This window comes from Tupaia chinensis, unplaced genomic scaffold, assembly GCF_000334495.1.
Source record: "Tupaia chinensis unplaced genomic scaffold, TupChi_1.0 Scaffold141724_1, whole genome shotgun sequence".
NCBI classification, from domain to species: Eukaryota; Metazoa; Chordata; class Mammalia; order Scandentia; family Tupaiidae; genus Tupaia; species Tupaia belangeri.
The window spans coordinates 329,740-352,755 of NW_006201581.1; the positions used below are offsets into that span (position 1 = coordinate 329,740).

Genomic DNA, 23,016 nt, shown 5'->3' on the forward strand with positions numbered 1-23,016 from the left:
TTAGACCTATTTATGAAATACTAAAAGTCCTCAAACAATTTGTGGGAAATGCATATTTTGAGAAAACTATGTATAGATTTCAAAACGTTTTTGCACCAAAATAAACTCACAATTTAATTCCATTGTCCACAAATTCCATTTCCTGAAGTTCCTTTGACTCTCATGTCAAATGAATAAATGTATTTAATTGCTTTTTCTTAAAGGAAGGCTTCAATTTCTAATAGCATATTAGAAAATTTTTTTTGGATGACAAAAATGCATTTCTTGTGTTGCAGGTTAAAGCTCGAGCTACTACCCGTGAAGTAATGGCCACTTACTCTATTGAGGACATTGTCATCGAACTTATAATACAGCTGCCTTCAAATTACCCACTGGGGTCAATAACAGTGGAAAGTGGGAAAAGAGTTGGAGTGGCTGTTCAGCAATGGCGGAACTGGATGCTGCAGTTAAGCACTTACCTCACCCATCAAGTAAGTTTCTGCTCACACATTTGGTCTTCTAAAGTAGAAAGAGGTAATCAATGTGAAAGGGCAATTAAACACAAACTCTATGTTTTCTGCTTAAGGTGGAAATGGCTATTATTAGACTGAACTGGATAAACACAGATATATTCCTCAGTGATTTGACCCTGCCATCTTTGTTTCAGTTTTTAAGACTGTTGTTTATTTTCTGGTGTTTGAGGAAGATTCACTGTTGTTGATATTGTTGGAAGATGTAGAACAATACATAATATTAAGAAAATTGTTTGCAAGGGCAGCTTCTGAAAGGTACTAGACAGGTGGATACTTCCTGAGCTTTATTTACATTCAGCTCTTCTTTGGTTAGAAAAATGTCATTACTCTAAAAGACCTTTGATCTTTAAACAAATAATCAGTATTAAACATTGTGATATCATTCTACAGTAAAGAAAAAATATTGAAAACAAATATGTTCACCAATATTTCAGAGCTAAAAATAATCAGTTGAGATGCTGAGATAATTTCATCATGTTCAGTTAACAAATAGAACTAAGCTAAATGATTTATTTAAAAAGTTCCATCAAATCATAAGCTGAGACTATAAGACTTGGAGTATTGGTTAGGAACCTTTAAAGTAGATCTTTAATGGAGAAAAATTACATTTGCTTCCTTAAATATGAAAGGTCATTTTTAAAAAAAATTCATAAAATTTAAGAGATGTGAATATAGATAAGCAGATTCTCTTTCAGAAATACAACTTTGAAATTTGTGAAACTGAATAAAAATAACATTTGTGGTATTGAGTGTATAGTAACTCTTATTTTTTTCTCATTAACAGAATGGAAGTATTATGGAAGGCTTAGCATTGTGGAAAAATAACGTAGACAAACGTTTTGAGGGTGTTGAAGATTGCATGATCTGTTTCTCAGTCATTCATGGTTTCAACTATTCTCTTCCCAAAAAAGCCTGTAGAACATGCAAGAAAAAGTTCCATTCTGCCTGCTTGGTAGGTCTGAAGGGAAATTAACTTATATTTTATGTATTTACATTCATATATGCATGTATACTCACACACACACACACACATATACACATACATAAGTACATACATATATATGTTATTTAACTTTGTAAAAGAAAACAGTATATGTTCAACTCCTAATTGTAGTTGATGAGAGACTTCTTAAAAAGTAATGTTTCATTTATATTTTTCTTTTTTTATAGTTTATTATAGAGTGAGTATACTCACTGAAGAGAGAGAGAGAGAGGGAAAGTGAGAACTCACCCCCAGGGGGATGACCAGACCACAGTCCCTTCTCCTTCCTCCTCTCTTGATTTTGGGTATGAACATATGTGTGCATGTACACACACACACACACACACACACACACACACCCATCCATTCAGTTACATTGGATTGAGCCACCTTAACCATCATGCCACTGGCTGGCCCTTCTTTTTAAATTTACTAAAAGGCATGTACATTCTCCAGAGAGAGAGAGATGGTGGTGGTGGGTGGGAGGGGTGGGTAGGGAAGTGAGAAAGCACCTGCTATGGGGGTTGACTTTGTCACAATTCTTTCTTCATTTCTTCTTTTGGGATTTTTGGGCATACAAGTACACACAACTGGCATGTCTTCCAAGCTTCTGAGCCCAGGAGTTGAACTGCAGAGCCATGTCTGATCCAGCCACCTTAACCACTGTGCCACCCTGCTGGCTCCAAAGTAGTTTTTCAAAATCTGCAAGAGATAATTAGTAATTTATGGAGATGGGTAGCACTTTAATAAATAGATGTTTCTTTTTTTTTTTTTTTGGAGAGATTTTCACTATAGGGGCGTGTGCTCGCCAGACAGACAGAGAGAGACATAGAGACAGAAAGCGAGAAATCCCCCCCCAGGGGGGATGGTCACGCCGCAATCCCTTCTCCTCCATTCTCCTCTCGGGATCTTGGGCACACACGCACACGCGCCCGGCGTGAGTTTTTTAAGCCCCCGGGTCTGGGACACGAACCGCGGTCGACTACGTGGGAGTCCAGCGACATAGCCATTATGCTAACTGCTGGTTCTCTCTTTCTTTTTTTTTATTGAGATGTTTATGATATAGGGTGTGTGCACTCACCAGACAGACAGAGACTGAAAGACAGAAAGCAAGAAATCACCCCCCAGGGGGGATGGTCACGCCGCAATCCCTTCTCCTCCATTCTCCTCTCGGGATCTTGGGCACACACGCACACGCGCCCGGCGTGAGTTTTTTAAGCCCCCGGGTCTGGGACACGAACCGCGGTCGACTACGTGGGAGTCCAGCGACATAGCCATTTTGCTAACTGCTGGTCCTCAATAAATAGATATTTCTAATACACCTCTCAGCATTTAAGAAATAGATGGACTTGTAAGATCTGGAGACCACAGAGGAGGTTGTGGCCCTTCTGGCATCAGAGCCCCTTTCTCTTTTACAAACATCACATTGAAAAGGAAATTGCCTTTTGTAAAGTTGCTTCTCAGGAGATCTTTCCTCTGTCTTAAGGTTGTGTGCATGAACCTAGGTAGAAAGGATCATACCTTTCAAGGTAATATTCAGTTGATTTTGATGATAAATGGAGAGAGCAAAAAAGATTGTTTTTAATGAAATGTTTTTTATTTTTAATTAATTAGTTTAGATTCATTCATTGAGTGTCGTCACAGCATACAAAATGTGATTTCCCATCCAGAATAAACTGAATAGTGGCGTAATCATACATGTTATCAATAGCTTTCCATTTCTAGTTTTTAAAATATATATATTATATATATAATATATTATATATACATATGTATATATATATACATGTATATTATATATCTATACATGTGTGTATATATATTTATTTATGTATTTTCCCCCATATTTCTCACCCTCTGCCATTTCCCACCCTCTTTCCACACTATTACTGGTCTACAGTTGTTTTCTATTCTTTTTTTTCCTCCATTTTATTGATTAACAAAATTTCTTAAATAATCTAACTACTTTCAGTAACAAGTTCAGCTGGTATATACATATCCATGAATACACATCTAACTTTAGACATGAAACTCTGAGTAGAATGAATATACTATAAAGTAGCACCTAACTGATGCTATAGACCTTACTACAGTCATTAAATAGATATTTTTAAATATATTTTTTAATATCAAGAAAAGCAGTTTTAGCTTTAATAAATCAAAGAAATGCAAGAGGGCTTTACTTAAAATTTAAAGCCAGGAAACAGATTAGGATTCTGTTCAAATAGTAGGTTCATGCACCTGTTGACAGCTCTAGGAAAGACAAAAATCTTTAAAACTGGAAAACAAAGCCTAGAAGAAATTCAGCAATGTTTTAGTCAAAAGTCATAAAATTCTATTTCACCAGTTTTCTCATGCACTCCATCTTTTGTTGTGGTCCGAGCTTCCGATTAAACTCTGGGATGTAATATTCAAATTCAGATGTGTCCCTACGATCAAGTTGGCCATTTTCTTAGTTTTTGAACTCTTATTTGTGTATGTCTGTATTTAATTTTCTTGGTATAGCACTCCCTTTAGAACTTCTTGGAGATCTGGTCTAATATTGATAACTTCTTTCAGATTTTGCTTATCTGAGAATGTTCTTGTCTTGTCTTCCCATATGAAGGATAATCTTGCCGGGTACAGTATTCTTGGTAGAAAATGCTTTTCCCTTAACACTTTGAATATATTTTCCCATTCTTTCCTTGCTTGCATTGTTTCCAATGAGAGGTCTGACGTTAGCCTGATGAGATATCCTTTGTAGGTAACTTGACGTTTCTCCCTTGCCAATCTTAGTATCTTGTCTTTATTTGTGGTTTTGCTCAATCTGGCTATAACATGTCTTGGAGAAAATCTTCTTGGGTTGATTCTATTTGGGGTCCTTTGTGTTTCTTGGGACTGGATCTTTGAATGCCTCTCTAGGTTTGAAAAGTTCTCTTGCAGGATTTCATGGAATAGATTATCAATGCCCTATGAGGTCTCTTTGCCTTCTGGGATACCAATTATCCAGATGTTTGGATGTTTGATGGTATCTAGTATTTCTTGTATATTCTCATTTTGAGGGGGCAGTTGTCTCAATCTTCCTGGTAGTTTTTTCTTTTCTTTTTTTTTTTTTTTTGGAGAGGTTTTCGCTACAGGGCACGTGCGCTCGCCAGACAGAGAGAGACATAGAGACAGAACAAGAAATCACCCCCCAGGGGGGATGGTCACGCCGCAATCCCTTCTCCTCCATTCTCCTCTCGGGATCTTGGGCACACATACACACATTCGCCTGGCGTGTTTTAAGTCACCGGGTCCGGGACGCGAACGGCAGTCGACTACGTGGGAGTCCAGCGACGTAGCCATTTCGCTAACTGCTGGTTCCCCCTGGTGGATTTTTCTAGGCCAGTGATTCCATCTTCTACATTTGAGATTCGATTTTCTGTATGATCTAGTCTGGTTTTAGTACTTTCATGGGAGGTTTTGACTTCCTATATTATAGCCTTCATCTCTGACAGTTTGATTTGATTCTTTTTTATGGTGTGTATTTCCTCTTTCAGATATTGTAAGAATTTCTTCACTTCCTGGAACTCATCAACTCCTTTCTCCTGCTTCTTCTGCAGTTCATTGTCTCTCTGCTTTCCCATCTCTCTTAGCTTCGTCAAAATTAATATTCTAAATTCTTTTTTTTTTTTTTGTAGAGGTTTTTGCTATAGGACGTGTGTGCTCGCCAGAACGACAGAGAGAGACAGAGACAGAAAGCAAGAAATCATCCCCCAGGGGAATGGCGACACTGCAATCCCTTCTCTTCCATTCTCCTTTCGGGATCTTGGGCATGTTTGCATGTGCGCCCAGCGTGAGTTTAAGCCGCCAGGTTCAGGACTTAAACCGTGGTTGACTACATGGGAGTACAGCGACATGACCATTACACCAACTACTGGTCCCAATATTCTAAATTCTTTATCTGACATTTCTGCAAGTTTCATTGTACTTTCTGAGGATGAAGAAGAGTTATACTCTTTTCCCTTGGAGGAGAGGTACTTTTTTGCTTTCCCATAATTCTTGTGACCCTGCAGTGAGTGATTTCTGGTCATCTAATGGATGGTGTGATTCTTCCTAATTCTTGAAGTTGAATCTGAGCATTCAGAGGTGTGCAGGAGGAGGTGATATGCAATCTCTCTTCCAATCTGTTTTTCACTCTGTATATCAGATTCAATGGGAGTTGAGGAATATTCTAGCCCTAATTGTATTCAGCTGTTTGGATACTGTTCACTTGGACCTGTCTAGACAGTCAGTGAAATGAATAGAAATGAATGTGGTTGGGGAAGTCTCAGCAGAAAATCTTCATTTTTAGTCAATGAAAATGATATTTAACAGCTCAAGTTCAGTAACCATCTTGAGAGCAAAAATTTTTATATTTTGTGCCAGCAAGTGGCATGGAGGTTAAGGTAGTGGATCCCACATGGCCAATTGCATGGTTCAAGTCTCAGACTTTGAGGCTTGAAAAACAGAGCATGTGTGTGTGTGCGCGCGCGTGTGTACGTGTGTTTTATGCGCGCGTATATGTGTGTGTGTGTGAAAGAGAGAGAGAGAGAGTGTGTGTGTGTGTGTGTGTGTGTGTGTGTATATAAAATCCCAAGAGAATAGAGAAGGGATTTGGTGTGGCCATCCCCTTTGGGGTGTGATTTCTCATTTTCCCTCTTTATCGCTCTCTCTCAGGTGAGCACTTGAAGGTTATTTAGATATGTGTGTGTGTATATATGATGACAGCTTTAAAAATTATTTTAACATTTAAAACTTTTCTTTTTCAGTACAAATGGTTTACATCTAGCAACAAATCCACTTGTCCACTTTGTCGTGAGACCTTCTTTTGAAATTTTTTCATTGGAAGTGAATCTGGAAGTAAATCAAGCAGAGGGATTGGATTTGGATCCATCTTAAAATGCTGATATGAGAAAGCCAGTGAGCATTACTTTTAAATAGGACCTTCTCTGAAAAATTATTTTGATTAATGTAATGATCTTAAAATCAGATTTACTTATCTTTAGATTGCTTTGTAAATGTTTGGAAATCTTTTCTTTTACAAAATAATATTACACATTTGAGAAAAACTATTTATATTAATGATTTAATCTCTTTGTATACTTAAAAATAAATATGAAAAATCCCTAAAATATAGAATTGGAATTTGTGAAAATATTATACCACTATATTATACTGATAAACCCATTCAGTTTGTTGATATGTATTCTAGAACAATCCATCTGAGGCAAAATGAATTGAAAGAGCTGATTTATTGCAACAAATATTTTACGACTTACTTATTTTAACAAAGTAGGATTATAGTATTCATAGATTATTTTAAAGATAAAATGACATTAAGCTATCAATATGGCTTATCTTAAGCTAGACAAAGCATGCTCCAAAACCCTGTAAGTATAAACTGAACTTTAAGGTGCCTCCATTACCAGGGGTTATGAAATTCAGAAAATTAAGTTTATGACACTGACCTTTTGCTTGTGAAAGAGTTATTTCCATGTATTAGTGATATTTGATTTGTAAACCTGTCAGTGAATTTTTTATTCCGTTTGAGTAAGTCTTCAGAGGGTAAGAATTTAAGACAAATAGTAATTCAGTTATTTCATTCCTAAAGGAGAGTGGTTAGGTTCTTTCCATTGTGAAGGAAGAAATGAATTAATATTTCTGAAACTTAAAGATGAGTGGAAGAAAGTAAATACTTGAAATGTAGGCAGCATTCAGTTCTATAAGCAAATCTTGCTATCCTTACTAGCCAGAGTTATACCGAGTAAGAGATTTGGAGGAGCTTATTTTTTTCAGCCTTCAGAAATGAGTGTTAAGGATTTTAGTACCAAATAAAATTGAGTATAACAGATTGAAGTGGAGTTGGTAAAAACCTTTTGCCAGAGCGTTATTACCCTTAACAGTTGTGCCCCAAATATAAACTAATCTTTACGTTTCAGATGTTCAATTGGCAAAGGCAACTCACATTAAATAAAATTACTGCTTACTATTAACTGGGTAAAATGACCATTGTTGAAATAGCATGAATGTGGTCGGAGGAGTGTAGTTGAGAGTGAAGTATTATGTCTGAGTTACAGATCCTCTTGAGTTATATTGGTTGTATTGGTAGGTGCAGTGTCTTACCCAGTTTTGTTTCCTCAGTTTTTCTGTGTATTATTTATTATCTTCAAGCCTTGAGACTCAGAGTTAGTAAGTAAAGTACAGATAGCAAAATTCTACTACCTCTTCTTAATCTCTTTCTTAAAATATGTTCTATCTTTTTATGTCTCTGACATAGTAATCCCAAAGGACTGTTATTCCCCTGTGAAAGTTACACAATTTTCTTTAAAAAAATTTTTTTTTAATATAAACTTAGTTATAGCCTTTTCAGTATTGAGACTTCTTGGCTTCTGACTCAAACATCAAGTACAAAAGAAAAAAGAATAATTGAGAATTGTTTTTCCACATTAGTATTAGGGTATCAGGTTCTTGATGAAACACTATAATTAAGTAGTTATAACTAAATAACTACTCTTCAGACTTAGGACTCTTAATACATTTCTTTAAGACTTGTAAGTATAATTGTAAAGCTTATTACTGTTTATATGCTAAATAAAAGGCTTTCCAAAATAAGGTTGAAATTTAGAATATACCACATTAAAGTTTTATTTATATGGCTTTGACAATTCTAACAAAAATTATAGTAACCCTTAAAATTTTAGCATAAGGACCTTTTAAAATTGCATGAAATTCAAAGCCCACTAGCAAAATTATTAATTTAAAAGCCCAAATTAAATTGCAAAATTTTAAATTTATTTTGACTCTTATTTATCATATGCTCTAATGTACTGTACATAAGTTTCTGTGGCTTAAATGATATGTTATTACTCAGTATGTTTTTGTGGTGTGAATAATTAATGTTATTATTTGATTGTTATACCATATGTGCCCATTAAAATTCTTTTTAATTATAAAATACTTCAAATATAAAGAAAAATAAGAGTAATATAAATGCCCTGGTACTCTTCACATACTATTTTGCCATATTTGCTTCTGATTTTTAAAGAAATAAAATGTTACTCTTTCATACACCTCCCTAGTGCAATTCTCCTTTTTCCCTGGCTAGAACTAACCTGTTATTCTAAAGTTGTTATGACTCCTCCTTGCTTAAGAACTTTTACTTTTTCATGTGTTTGTATCCACAAGCAATACATAGTAGTTACATTATATTCATGGTTCCTACTATATGTAATGGTTTGTTACTTGCTTTATCATGTAACATAACTGCCATATAGTATTACATCAGTTTATTTACCAATTCCCCACTAATCTTTTCTTTTTTTTTTTTTCTTTCTTTTTTTGGAGAGTTTTTTGCAATAGGGCCCGTGTGCTCGCCAGACAGACAGAGAGACAGAAAGCGAGAAATCACCCCCCGGGGGGGATGGCCACGCCGCAGTCCCTTCTCCTCCATTCTCCTCTCGGGATCTTGGGCACGCACACACACATGCTCGGTGTGAGTTTTAAGCCACCGGGTCCGAGACACGAACCGTGGTCAACTACATGGGAGTCCAGCGCCATAGCTATTACACTAACTGCTGGTCCTTTATTTATTTATTTTTTAGAGATATTTTTGCTATAGGGCACATGTGCTTACCAGAGAAAAAGAGATAGAGACTGAAAGCAAGAAATCACCCCCTAGAGGATGGCCATACCACAATCTCTCCTTCTTTTGGGATTTTGGGGGCACACACGCATGCTCCTGGTGTGAGTTTCAAGCCACTACGTCTGGGACTCAGACCGCAGTTGAGTACATGGGAGTCCAGCGATGTAACCATTGAGCCATTTGCTGGTCCTGACTATATTATTCTTTATGTGGTACCACTAGATTTATTTTTACGTAGTGATCTTGTGCCCTGCAATTTTGCAGTACTTGTTAGTTTCAGTAGTTTTTGTTCGTTTTTTATTCCTCAGGATATCTTTTATATAGGAGCATTCCCATCTGCAAATAGAGATGGTTTTACTTCTTTTCTAATCTGTATATTTCTTTCCACTGCCTAACTGCCCTAGCTAGAACCTCATGTTGAATAAAAGCGATTAGAAAAGACTTCTTTTTATTTTTCCTCATCTTATGGAGAAATCTTTCAGTTTTTCACTACTGTGATGATGTTAGCTATAGGTAATAAAATCAGATGTGAATTTAGTGCCAGATCTGAAGATACTTCCACTAGTCTAGGCTTCATTTCTCTGGTGCAAGGAAAGAGAAGTTATTAGATTGAAGGTAGGTTGTAAAAGGCAATTCATTTTAATTGTTGTAGGAGTGGTGCACTTACCAGAGAGAGAGAGAGCATCTCCCCAACAGGGTGTGGTCATGCCACAATCCTTTTTCCTCCATACTGTCTTCCTGCATTTTAAGCACATACAGATAGATGTGTGCTGGCACGTTTCTCAAGCTGCCAGGACCAGAATTTGAACTGTGGCCAGCCATGTGGGATCAGCTTCCAACGCACAGTCCTTAACTGCTTCGGTAAAGGGCCAGCTAGAGGCAGTGGACTTTTGATGTGTGCCAATCTGTTGAGAAACCGATAAAACAGTTTCTGAACCTCACCTGCTATTGGCATTTTGAACTATATACTTCCTTGTTTGGGGGTCTGTCCTATGCATTGTAGGCTGTTTAGCAGCTGGTCTCAATCCACTAGATGCCGGTGCAGTACCTTAATTTCAAAAACCAAAAATGTCTAGACATTGCCTAATGTCTTGAGTTGAGAATTATTGTCTTAGAAGCATAGACTAATCAAGCATCAGATGATAGAAACGTAATGTGAGGCACATATGTTATTTTAAATTTTGCTAGTAGGCACTTTAAATATATAGGAAGAAATAGGTGAAATTAATTTAATTAGATTTTGTTTAACTCATTATAGCTAAAATACTATTTTAAAATGCAATCAATATAAAATTGTGAATGAGATATTGTAAAATGTTTATATTGGGTCGTCGGGGAAGTCATGATGCACTTTTGTATATAGGATTGGTAAAGTCCTTTTTTAAAAAAAACTCCATTGTGGTATGCTGTTTCCTGACCCATGCTTTTTCATTTTTAATGTTTGTTGTTTATGTTGTTTCTTTTTGTTTTTTGTTCTATTTTTCTTTTTTTGCTAGATCCACCATTTAAAAAGTGACGTTCACATAACAAAATTAATAACCATTTTAAAGTGGGTCATTTAATGTTTAGTACATTAAAAAGTTACTGCCTGTCTCCTCATCCCCACCCATGACAACCACCAATCTGTTTTCTGTCTCTTAGATTTACCTATTATGAATATTCTATGTAAATTGAATAATATAACATGTGACCTCTGTGCCTGTCTTCTTTCACTTAGCATCATGTTTTAGAGGTTTGCTCAAAGTGCTGGTACTTCGTTCCTTTTTAATGCAGTCATACTCCATTGTATGCATACACCACAATTTGCCTGTTCATTCATGAGGAATGTCATTTGGGTTGTTTCTACCTTTTTGCTATCATGAATAGTGCCTCTATGAACATTTGTGTACGAGTATTTGTAATGTGTACTTGTTTTCAATTTTTTTGAGTATAGATGTAGAACTACAGTTGCTAGTATTTTATGTAGTTGTTCATTATTTATAGATCTAGAGAAATTCAAATCTTGCCCATTTTAAATTACATTTTTGTTGTCATTGTTGAGTTGTAAGAGTTTTTTTCTATATATTTTGGATATTAGACCTAGATCTATATTTAGAAAAATGTTCATTTTCTTTAGTTTTGGGAGATGCTCTCAATAATTCAGTATTTGTTCAGATTAAGTTTGGCACTTAGTGACAAAAAATAAAATCTAAAGCAAATATCATTTAAACAAGCACTTCACCACACCAGTCATGGGACCAGCAGTTAGTGTAATGGTTATGTCGCTGAACTCCCATGTAGCCGACTGCGGTTCGAGTCCCAGACCCGGGGGCTTATACTCACGCCAGGCGCGTGTGCGTGCGTGCCCAAGATCCCGAGAGGAGAATGGAGGAGAAGGGATTGCGGCGTGGCCATTCCCCCTGGGGGGTGATTTCTCGCTTTTCATCTCTCTGTCTCTTTCTGACAAGCGCACATGCCCTATAGCAAAAAAACCTCTCCAAAACAAAACAAAAAAATACCAGTCATGCCCAAATTCTTGATAGGCTGTAGAACTAGAGTAAAAAGATTGTAACACGATCAGGCCCCATTTGAGGGTGTCTTCTCTTTCTTCTCTCTCTCTCTGGTACATGTGTACATATCTTTTGGCAATTAATTTAAAAAAACATTTTAAAATTAGTCATTTAAGCTTTTTGTTTTTTTTTTTCTGAGAGAGATTTTTGCTGTAGGGCATGTGCAATGGCCAGAGAGACAGAAAGAAAGCAAGAAATCTCCCCCTGGGAGGATGGCCATGCCACAGTCCCTTCTCCTCCATTCTCCTCTTAGGATCTTGGACTCTCCTGCGTATGTGCCCAGCATGAGGTTTAAGCCACCAGGTCGAGGACTCTAACCACGTTTGAATACATTGTAGTACAAAAAAGTAACCATTACTAATTCTGCTGGTCCCCATTTAAGCATTTTAAATTTCTTTTGGAGAGGTTTTTGCTATAGGGCACATTCGTTCGCCAGAAAGACAGACAGAAAGTGAGAAATGACCCCCCAAGGGGGATGGCCATGCCACAGTCCCTTCTCCTCCACTCTCTTCTCAGGATCTTGGGCACACACACACACCCGGCATGAGTTTGAGCCATTCGGTCCTGGACTCGAAATGCTGTCGACTACATGGGAGTCCAGTGACATAGCCATTACGCCAACTGCTGGTCCCCTACCCATTTAAGCATTTTTATATTGGATTTCTATTTTTTATACATTGGTTTGTACAAATTATTCGTATAATCTGCTTATATCTGTATTTTACAGATATTTTACACTTGAACAATTGCCTCTCAATTTTTTTCTTCCTTTTCTTTCCTTATTTCCTTCCTATCTTTCTTTCTGTGGGAAGGGTCTCACTGTCATTATTCTCCTGCCTTAGCCTTACAAGTTGGGACTACAAGTATGTGCCACCACAGCCAACTTTAGGATTGTCTGGGAATCAAACCCAGAACTCCTGTGTGGTCTCAGGCTACCAAGTAGCAGTGTCAGTCAGAACATGCTACCATGGCTGGGATTCTCTTAATTTTCCTTACAGTGCTTTTTGGTGAACAAAAGTGTTTAATTTTAATGTAACTATATTTATCAATGTTTTTTAAGATCTTTGCTGCTTTTTAATGTTTCATAAAAATAATTTTCTGTCCTATTGTCATAAAGATATTCTATATTTTTCCAAGTTCAGAATTTAGCCTTTCTTATTTACATCATAATCTATTTTAGTGGACTTTTATATATGATGTGTGAGGTAGGAATCCAGTTTCATTTTTTTCTCCTATATATACAAAGGGACTACAAAATGTTTGTGAAAAAATATCCTCCAGAGATATCAGTTCACCTTTTTCAGTACTAATTATAGTATGTTCCATTTATTCTGCAGTTTCATCTCCAAGATATATATTGGGTCATCAGAAAAGTCATGATGTATTTTTTTTTTTTTTATGCAAAAATGTCTCATAACTTTTCTGATGACCCAATATATTTCTTAACAAGTTTGTGAGAAAATGGAATTAAAGTACAATTTATTTTAATGCAAAGAAATTTTGGAATTCATACATATTTATTTTATAATACATGTTTTCCATGAACTTTTTAAAGACCCATCATATGTGTGTGTGTGTTATTTTTTCTTTTAGATTTTTTTTTCTATAGTGGATATGTGCTTGCCAGAGAGACAGAGACAGAAAGAAAGTGAGAAATCACCCCTCAGGTGAATGGCCATGTTGCAGTCCCTTCTCCTCCATTCATCTCGCAGGATCTTGGGCATGCACACATATGCACCCAGCATGAATTTAAAGCTGCCAGGTCTGGGACTCAAACCATGGTTCCCTGTGTGGGAGTCCAGTAAGTACCTTAACCACCACACTACCTGCTAGCCCCATGTGTGTTTCTTTATGGGCTTTCTGCTGTGTTTGTCTTTGGGCCAACACAAAACTGTCTTTAATTACTGTTGTTTAATAATATTTGAGATTTGGGTTATTCAGGCTTCTCTTATTATCTAGGAGTTTATTAACTATTCTCGGCTATTTGTTCAGTTTCCACAAAAAACCCTTTTGGGATTTTGACTGAAATTTAATTCTATTTATAGGGTAATTGATATCTTTGTGATACTGACTCTTCCTATTCATAAACATGTAGTAACTATTTAAGTCTTTAAATTATCTTTTAAACAAATGTTAAAGATTTATGTATATCTATTAGTCTTGTATATGTTAGATTTATTTCACAGTGCCTATTGCTTGTGTTATTAAATACCTTTGGGCCCACACAGCTGGGATGCACAGCTGAATCCCACATGGTGATCACAGGTTGTTGTTTCTTTTTTTTTTTTAAGAATTACTAACTTTTATGTATGTATGTATGTATTTACTTAAATTTGACCAGAGAGGAACGGAGTGAGAGAGAGAGGGGGAAAGTGAGAAAGCAGGCCGCCAGGTCTTGGACTTGAACCGTGATTGGGCATGTGGGAGTTCAGCGTCCTTAACCACCGTGCCGTCTGCTGGCCCCAGTTATCACAGTTTGAATCCCTGGTCTGGTCAGCCTGAGACACATCAGACATACATGCTAGTGCCCAAGATTTGATGGGTTAGAGGGTTGGAGGAAAGGGAGTGGGGCATGACCAGATTTTTTTTTTTATTTTTTGTGAGAGTTTTTTTCTTTTTTGCTATAGGGCATGTTTGCTCACTGGAGAGAAAGACAGAAAATGAGAAATTACTCCTCAGAGGGGATGGCTATTCCACAATCCCTTCTCCATTCTGTTCTTGGGATTTTGTGCATGCACACACATGTGCCTGGTGTGAGTTTCAAGTTACCAGGTCCATGACTTGAACTGCAGTTGACTACATGGGAATCCAGAGCCTTAACCACTATGCCACCTGCTGGCCCCATAACCAAACTCTTGAGAGTGCCTCTCTCCACTCATGTTCACGTGTGTACATTCACATCCTCTAACATGAATAACCAAAAAAATTTTACAAAAATACCTTTTTTCTTTTTTTGCATCAAAATGCAAATGATTTTTGAATACTGTAGAGACAACCACATTCCTTAGCACTTTAGTGCTAATATTTAGTCAAGAGATTCTTTTAGGGTTTTGTTTTGTTTTGTTTTTTTAATTTATGGGTTGGCCCCATAGCACAGTGGTTAAGCTCTGTGCATTGTGAGCCAGATCACACATGGCTAAATGCAATTTGATTCCTGGCCCTGGTAGCTTGATGAACATGCCAGGTATGTATGTGTGCATGCCCCAAATCTTGATGGGACAGAGAAAGGCTGAAAAAAGGATTGCAGCATGATCATGTCCCATTGGGGAGTTTTTTTTTTTTTTTTCTCTATCTCTCACATCTTATTAGTAGCAATTGAAATAATAAATGTTGGGCCATCAGCAAAGTCATGACGTATTTTCTTTTTGCATAAGAAAATACGTCATGACTTTTCCAATGACCTAACAAGTTTTGAAAATTATTTCTTTCATTAGAGAGAAAGGCCCCTTCTGCGGGACCTCATACCACAATCAATCCCAGGTTTAGCCAGGCTGAATTACAGACCTGCATATGCACCTGTTATGCACAGGGAGACACATACATACAGCTGGTGTGTCGAGAGAGGCCTTGTTATGTGGACCAGGAACCCTTCCATGTAGGTCCAGCTGTGCCGTGGTGCCCACCTGGCTCCTTTTGGTTTTCTTGGTAAATATTATCATATGTTAATAATGTCAGTTTTGCTCATCCTTTCCTATCCTTTTCCCTTTCATTTCTTTCTTTCTATCTGTCTATCTATCTATCTATCTATCTATCTATCTATCTCTCTATCTATCATCTATTTTTTTGTTTTGCTGGTTGGGACATTCAGTATAAATATTGAATGAAAATGGTAATAGGAGGTATCTTTGTCTTATTTTTGAAGGAATGCTTCCAGTGTTTCTATTTTAAGAATACTTGGCATAGATTTTGGTATGTAGGTTTAAAACATTTCTTCTTAGTTTGCTAAGCATATTGAATTTTAACAAATGATTCTCCACATGTGTTGAGGTGATAATGTGTTTTTCCTTTCTTTAATCTATTAGAATGTGAGATGGAATTTATAGATTTTTTTTTTAAGCTATGGTTATGTTCCGGGGATAAACTCAACTTGGCCATAGTGTAGCATCTGTTTTATAGATATTACTAGATTTAGTTGAAGTTCTGTTATCTTTTTTTCCCTCCATATTGGTGTAATTGGCCTGTAGTTTCCTTCATTATGTATCTAGTTTTGTTATTAACATTATACTTACATGATACAATTATTTGGGGGAAAGATTTGCTCCTTCCTTTGGACATACAGTTCAGCTGTGTTGGCATCATCTGACTGAGTTCCAGCCACTGGAGTATGAAATGACGTGTGCTACTTCCAGGACTGGCTCATAAAAGCCTCCCATGCATGATCCTCCTCTTCCTCTATCCATGCTGGCTTGGAGGTTACAGGCTGATGGTGGCAGAAAATACAAGGATCCTGAGTTTCTGAATGACTGAATGGAATAGGATAATTCCCACCCCTTGGACAGATCACATTAAACGATAAAGTTAATAAGCAATAAATTTTTATGTGTCACTAATGTGATAAAACTGGAAAATAGTTGGTATTGGGAACCAGCAGTTAGCATAATGGCTATGTCGTTGGACTCCCACGTAGTCAACCGCAGTTTGCGTCCCGGACCTGGTGGCTTAGAACTCATGCCGGGCGCGTGTGTGTGCGTGCCCAAGATCCTGAGAGGAGAATGGAGGAGAAGGGATTGCGCGGTGTGACCATCCCCCCTGGGGGGTGATTTCTCGCTTTCTGTTTCTATGTCTCTGTCTGTCTGTCTGGCGAGTGCACGCGCCCTATAGCGAAAACCTCTCAAAAAAAAAAAAAAAGAAAATAGTTGGTATTGGTTTCATCATTTGGGGAGTGGGGAGAGGTAAGGAAGCTGATATAAGAAGCTAAAAAAATGATGACACCCCTGTTACACATTGGCAAAACAACTGGTAAAACTGTGACCTGTGATATTTAAGTACCAGGTAAGTTTTCAGGAGGTTGGAAAACTATTCATAGTTTATGTTGGTCATTATTATTATTGTTTACTATATGGTGCATACCTTGCACTTCCTGAAAGAGATGGAGAGAAAGTGACAAAGCACCCCCCGGGGAGGGGGGGCAGTGGGAATGACTGTGCTGCAGTCCTTTCTCTTCCCTTCTCCTTTTGGAATTTTGGCATTCATACAGATTTAGCATGTTTTTCACACCACCAGATCTGAGACTCAAACCACTCAGTTGGCCATATGAGATCCAGCCACCTTAACCACCATGCCACCTGGCTGGCTCTTTATGTGTGTTACTGATTGCATTTGACAGGGTGTTATAAAAATTAACAAGTTTAAATAAGAGAGCATTCCAAGATAGCAAAGTTGCCAGTACCCTACGGTATCCCTTTATTGGGAATCAGAAGATGGCATAATGGACTCCCATGTACTGGACTGCAGTTCGAGTCCCAGACCTGGCAACTTAAAACTAACTGGGTGCATGTGTGTGCATACCCAAGATCCCGAGAAGAGAATGGGAAAGGAATTGTGGCATGGCCATTCTCCCTGTCTTTGTCTCTCTGGTCAGTGCATGCACCCCATAGCAAAAATCTCTCAAACAAAAAATTCCTTCCTTTCTTGTGAGATGGCTTAGTTTTGCAGACTTCTGCAGTTATGCTGAGGCCATTTGCTAGAGTTCTGATGAAAGCAATTTAGGTGGATATGATGGAAGCCATTCACAAACCCAGCTTGTAACAATTTCTCTTTTGCTAAATAAGTTAACATCTCCAAGTTTTAGTTATTAGGACCTGATATTTTGGGGGGTGAGTGATATTATTTAACTTAATCAGACCTGGGGACTTGTTCAAAATGCAAATTCTACGGTGCTGCCCCAGTCCCACGACTAAGGAACCCAGCAATCTTGGTTTAACACACCCTTTAGATGTTGGTGATATATTCTACAGTTTTGAGAACCATGCACTGGGAAACTGTCCATTTCCTCTTCATTTCAAAATCACTGATATTGGGACAAGCAGTTGGCATAAGGGTTGTGTCGCTGGACTCCCATGTAGTCGACCACAGTTCGAGTCCCAGACCCGGTGGCTTAAACTCACGCTGGGCCCGTGTGTGTGAGTGCCCAAGATCCCGAGAGGAGAATGGAGGAGAAGGGATTGCGGTGTGGCCATTCCCCCTAGGGGGTGATTTCTCTCTTTCTGTCTCTTTGTCTCTGTCTGGCGAACACACGCACCCTATAGCAAAAACCTCTCCAAAAAAAAAAAAATCATTGATATCAATGTGTTCATAATACTATCTTTTCATTTGTGCTCACACTCATTTTTTATTAATACAATCATAATTTTTATGTAAAAAATATCCTGACATTTTCTTTTTAAATTAATTTTTGTTATCTTTGTTATATTTCCCTATTTTCTAACTTTGAATTTATTTTGAATTCTCAAGTTGGACATCTACTATACTGAGTATCTTTTCATTTCTTCCAAGTATTAAGACTATAAATCTTCTAAGTTTTACTTTCATTGCATTTCCTAATTTCTGATTTTTAGCTTTTTTTTTTGCTATAGGGATCATGCATTCACCAGAGAAAAATGGGGGGAGGTGAGAAATCACCCAAGGGAGGATGGCCCTGCCACAATTCCTTCTCCTCCATATTCCCCTCTCAAAATCTTGGACACACAAATGCATGGGCTGGGAGTATTTTTCAAGCCATCAGGTCCAGGACTCAAACTGAAGTCAGTCATGTGGGATCCAGCCACCTCAACCACGATCCCACTGGCTGACCCATTATTAGTAATTTTTCTTTTGAATGTATCAAAGATTTTTTTAACAGTATTTTTAAAGTGAAATGTTTTAAAAATATGAGTTGTTTTTTTTTTTTTCCCTAAGTTTATTTCTCCGTGAGAGAGTGAGACTCACTGGAGCCCTCATGTTGCAATCCACCCTCAGCCTCAGCTAGCCAGGACCGCGGGCTTGCATTCATGTCTGACATGGACAGGGAGACTTCAGAATGTAAACTCAGGGTCTTCCCATGTGGCTCACAGAGCATTCTGTTACTGCTGCATCACTGGGGTTCTCCCTATACAGTTAGTTTCTTATTTAAGTTTTAGTGTTAGAGGGAGTAAGCAGAGTCATAAGGTCTCATAAAGATAGGCTTATGAGTCTTTGAAAGTGCTGAGAACAGATACAAATGACACAGCCACATCTCACTGGTCCTTATCCCTGTCATGCATTTGAAAGCAACAATATTATTTCTTAAAATTGGCTGGTCCTGAATTTGTACTTTTTGGTAGGATGGACTGACTGCCAGTTATGGATGACTGTAAAGCCTGAATATAACTACTCATTTAAGGGGCTCTATGGGCCAACATAGTGGTTGGGGGGCTGACTCTCACATGGCAGACTGTGGTTTGAATCCCAGATCACTCTCTCACTGTCTCTGGTGAGTGTACATGGCCTATAGCAAATTAAAAAATAATAATAAAAATGATAAATAAATAATTCTTCTCAAAGAAGGGGGCTGGGGCCAGCAGGTGGTACTGAACTCCCACATTGTCGACCACGATTCAAGTCCTGGACCCAGCAGCTTAAAATGCATGCTGGGTGCGTGTGCATGCCCAAAATCCTGGGAGGAGAAAGGAGAAGGGATTGCAGTGTGGCCATCCCCCTCCCCACCCCTCACCCCCCCAACAGGGGATGATTTCTCATTTTCTGTCTCTTTCTGGCAAGCACACATACCCAATAATAAAAATCTCTCTTAAAAGGGGGGTAGATCCTACTAGGGTTGCTGCTCACCCTTGCTAGTTAATTTGTACACAAGTACAGCATAAACTGGAAGATCATGGTCTTGCTCACATGAATTTAAAATAAGGTGTACACCTAGAAACCCTCTGCCCAATGTAGGAGGTGCATTCTTACCAGTACCTTTAGGATGTCTGTGTGTGCCGGCTCTTTCTACCCTCTTCCTGCCATTCTCTGCCTCCTCTCATCCTACCCAGTTACCACTAGCCTGAATTTTTTACTTAACTGTTTGAATTTTTTTTAATTGGCAGGCCTTTTATATTTAATTTTTGCAACACTTTTGGTTTACAGAAAAACAGGACAAAGTATAGCTTCTATGGAACCCCCCCTCTCCCATTGCAAACATAAAGAGTTCTCCACATTATTCATTTCTTTCACTAGTTTTGGACATTTGTTATAACTGACCAAACAATACTGATGCATTAACTATTAACTAAAGTTTATAGTTTATATTTGAGTTCACCCCTTGTTCAGTAATTTTTTTCTTTTCTCTTTTTTGCTAGGTGTGTGTATTCATCAGAGAGGTAGAGAAAGCACCCTGCATGGTGCCTGGTCGCCTGCAGTTCTTTATGCTTTCTCCTTCCTGTCAGGATTGTGGGCACACACACACACTTCGGATGCCTTTCAAGTTGCTGGGGCTGGCATTCAAACTGCACTTGGCCATGTGGGACCCAGTTCTTAATGTACAGCGCTTAACCACTGCACTATAGGACCAGTCTTGTCCAGTCCATTGCTAGGTCTTCATGGCCTATGAAATGTTCAGAAGCATGTTTTAAATTTTGCAAATGTTTGTAAAATTTGAAACTTTTATCTTTTCTTTATTGATTTATAATCTCATTGCTCTAGAGCCAGAGAATATAGGCTATATAGTACTGGTTGAATTTTATAGAGAATGTCTTTATATCTAATCTGTGATTATGTTCTTAAACATCCTGTGTGGACTTGAGCTATATGTTATCTGTTGGTTCCACTGTTCTGTATTAGTTTACTATCACATTTATTGCTGTTCAGTCTTCCATATCTTTTGTCTCTTTGATGTAGTGGCAACTGAGAAATATAATTTTAAATCTTCATGTATGATAATAGATTTGTCAATTTATTCTTGTATTTATTTTTTTTTAATTTCTTTAAAATAGACCATGTGTATACACGTAAGAGAGAGATAAAACACCCTCCAGAGAGTCTGCCCATTCCATGATTCCTCGGCTTCCTTTAGTCCTCCAGCCCTTTGGATCTTGGGCACTCGCACTCATGCATCAGTGCGCCTTAGGTGGAATGGGCCAGGGATTTTAACCATGGGATCCAGCTTCTTTTAAGCAACACAAGACTTCAGTGTCACAGAGCTGGCACTGTTTCTTTTTATATAACACAATCATATTTTGCTAGTTGAAGTCAGACTTAGAATTGTGAATATTTACTAAAGTATAAACCTTTACCATTCCTTAGTATCTATATCCATAATAATGCTTTTAATTTTATAGTTAGTGTGTCAGTCTCTTAAAGCTGCCATAACAAAGTGGTACAAACTGGGTAGTTTCAAACAAAAATGTTTTCTCTCACAGTTCTCAAGGTCAGAGTCTAAAATAAAGGTGTTGGAAGGTTCACCCTCTTTCTGAAGGCTCTAAGGAAGAATCCTTTTTTATTTTTTCCCTTTCAGTTTTTTGTAAGAGGGTACATGCACTCGCCAGAGGTGGGGAAATAAGAAATTACCCCCCAAGGGGGATGGTCACGTAGCAATCCTTACTCTCCTCAGGATTTGGGGCATGTATGCACATGTGCTCAGTGTGATTTTCAAACCACCAGATACAGGACTCGAACAGCACAATAGGCTATGTGGGCTGCAGTTACCTTAATTTTCATGCCACCTGTGGGGTCCAAAGATTCCTTTCTTGCCTCTTCTGGTTTCTGGTAGTTGTCGGCCATCCTTGCCTTTCTGTGGCTTACATACCCATCATTCTAATCTCTGCCTCTGTCTTCACATGGTATTTTTTCCGTATCTGTCTTTCATGTTCAAAATTTCCTCTTCTCATGTGGACACCAGTGATACTAGGTTTAGGGTCCAGTCTAATTCAGTATGAGCTTATCCGAACAGGAGCATAGCCAAGTCCAGTCATAGGTATACCACTTCCATTTGATGATGGAGTGCTGCTGGGCATACCCAACTTTATGGCTTGCTGGGTCAGATGACACCCAGTTCATGACAGGCAGCTCAGGTCACGTAACGTGGTGGCACATAGTTAAGTGTTCAGTCTCTATTAACCAATAGCAAACCAAGAGCTCTTTCTCAACAGGAAAATAGTTATCAGTAAATGCTAGCAACAGTCAATCCTCGTCTAAATCATAAGGCTGGCACTGAAATTCACCTAATAGCACCTGGCAATGGCTCTAAGCAGCGTCCTTATCTGCTACTGCCACTTCAAACACCATTAGATCTGCTGGAACATACAGCTTTAGTGACAAAGCACAGCTGCCTGGACCACTGCGTAGCTTGGTCCTGTTGTGGGCCTCACTGAAATCCAGGAGCTTTTTTGAGCCATTCAGTACATGGATTGGAGCAGCACACTCACAGGAATATGTTGCCTCTAAAATCCCAAAGACCTACTAAGAGTGGTGCCTCTCTTGGTTGTAGTTTGGGCTAGATGCAACGACTTACCAATGTCTCAACATGCCCCCATACTGCTGGCCCCTACAAAATTCAATGACAAAGGCCCCTGAATTTTTTTCCTTTAAATTGTAAAAGGGTGCATGTGCTAGCCAAAGGAAGTGACAGAAACAGAGAAAGCACCCCCTCCAATGGAGTGTGACCACCACAATCCTTTCTCTATCCTGTTGGGATTTTGGGAATGCACACACATGCACCCAGAGTGCCTCTCAAGCTACTGGGTTGGGAACGTGAACCACAGCTGCCATATGGGATCTAGGCTCTCTTACCCACTAGTGTATGGGGCCAGGCAAAGGCTCCTGAATTTTAGTCAGATATTTGTTACCCTCTGACAGTTAAGTTGTTCCAGCACTGGAACCACATCTGGTAAGGCAGATCCAATTGGATTTACCACTTGGTTAACTACACCTATGATAATCCACAATTATTCTCCAACATTATCATATGCAAATACAAATGCTATCACAAAAGAGTAAAAGTTCTTCCACTGCTACCTGTTATTTATCCTCTGGGACATTCCTATATAAACATACAGATGTACCCCCAACTCTTGGTTTTCTAAAATAGGATAACACTGTTCTGCACCCTGCTCCTTTCACTCCACCCTACAGTACATCTCACACCTGTTCTGGTTCAGTGTATACAGACCTAACTCATTTTTTTTTTCTTTTTTGGAGAGGTTTTTGCTATATGGTGTGTGCACTCACCAGAAAGACAGACAGAAACAGAGAGACAGAAAGCGAGAAATCACCCCCCATGGGGGATGGCCACGCCGCAATCCCTTCTCCTCTATTCTCCTCTCAGGATCTTGCGCACGCACGTACACGTGCCCAGTTTGAGTTTAAGCCGCTGGGTCCGGG

At 38.4% G+C, this 23,016-nt stretch overlaps 1 protein-coding gene and 1 long non-coding RNA gene across 2 annotated transcripts in view; one reads left to right on the forward strand and one right to left on the reverse strand.

Moving 5' to 3' along the window:
- The window catches only part of LTN1 (listerin E3 ubiquitin protein ligase 1), an 87,460-nt gene extending 78,895 nt beyond the window's left edge, over window positions 1-8,565 (forward strand). The window contains exons 30-32 of the mRNA XM_006163268.3: window positions 276-470; window positions 1,297-1,464; window positions 6,264-8,565. Of these exons, the coding sequence (XP_006163330.2) occupies window positions 276-470; window positions 1,297-1,464; window positions 6,264-6,326 (426 nt within the window). The 3' untranslated portion in view covers window positions 6,327-8,565. The remainder of the gene's footprint in view (window positions 1-275; window positions 471-1,296; window positions 1,465-6,263) is intronic.
- A 707-nt stretch (window positions 8,566-9,272) lies between these two features.
- Window positions 9,273-22,228, reverse strand: LOC114005073 (uncharacterized). Its single transcript, XR_003546991.1, has 3 exons — window positions 21,343-22,228; window positions 15,915-16,105; window positions 9,273-10,041 (listed from the first exon to the last, which is right to left on the reverse strand). It is a non-coding gene; the product is annotated as an uncharacterized LOC114005073 (long non-coding RNA).
- Between the last annotated feature and the right edge of the window lie 788 nt (window positions 22,229-23,016).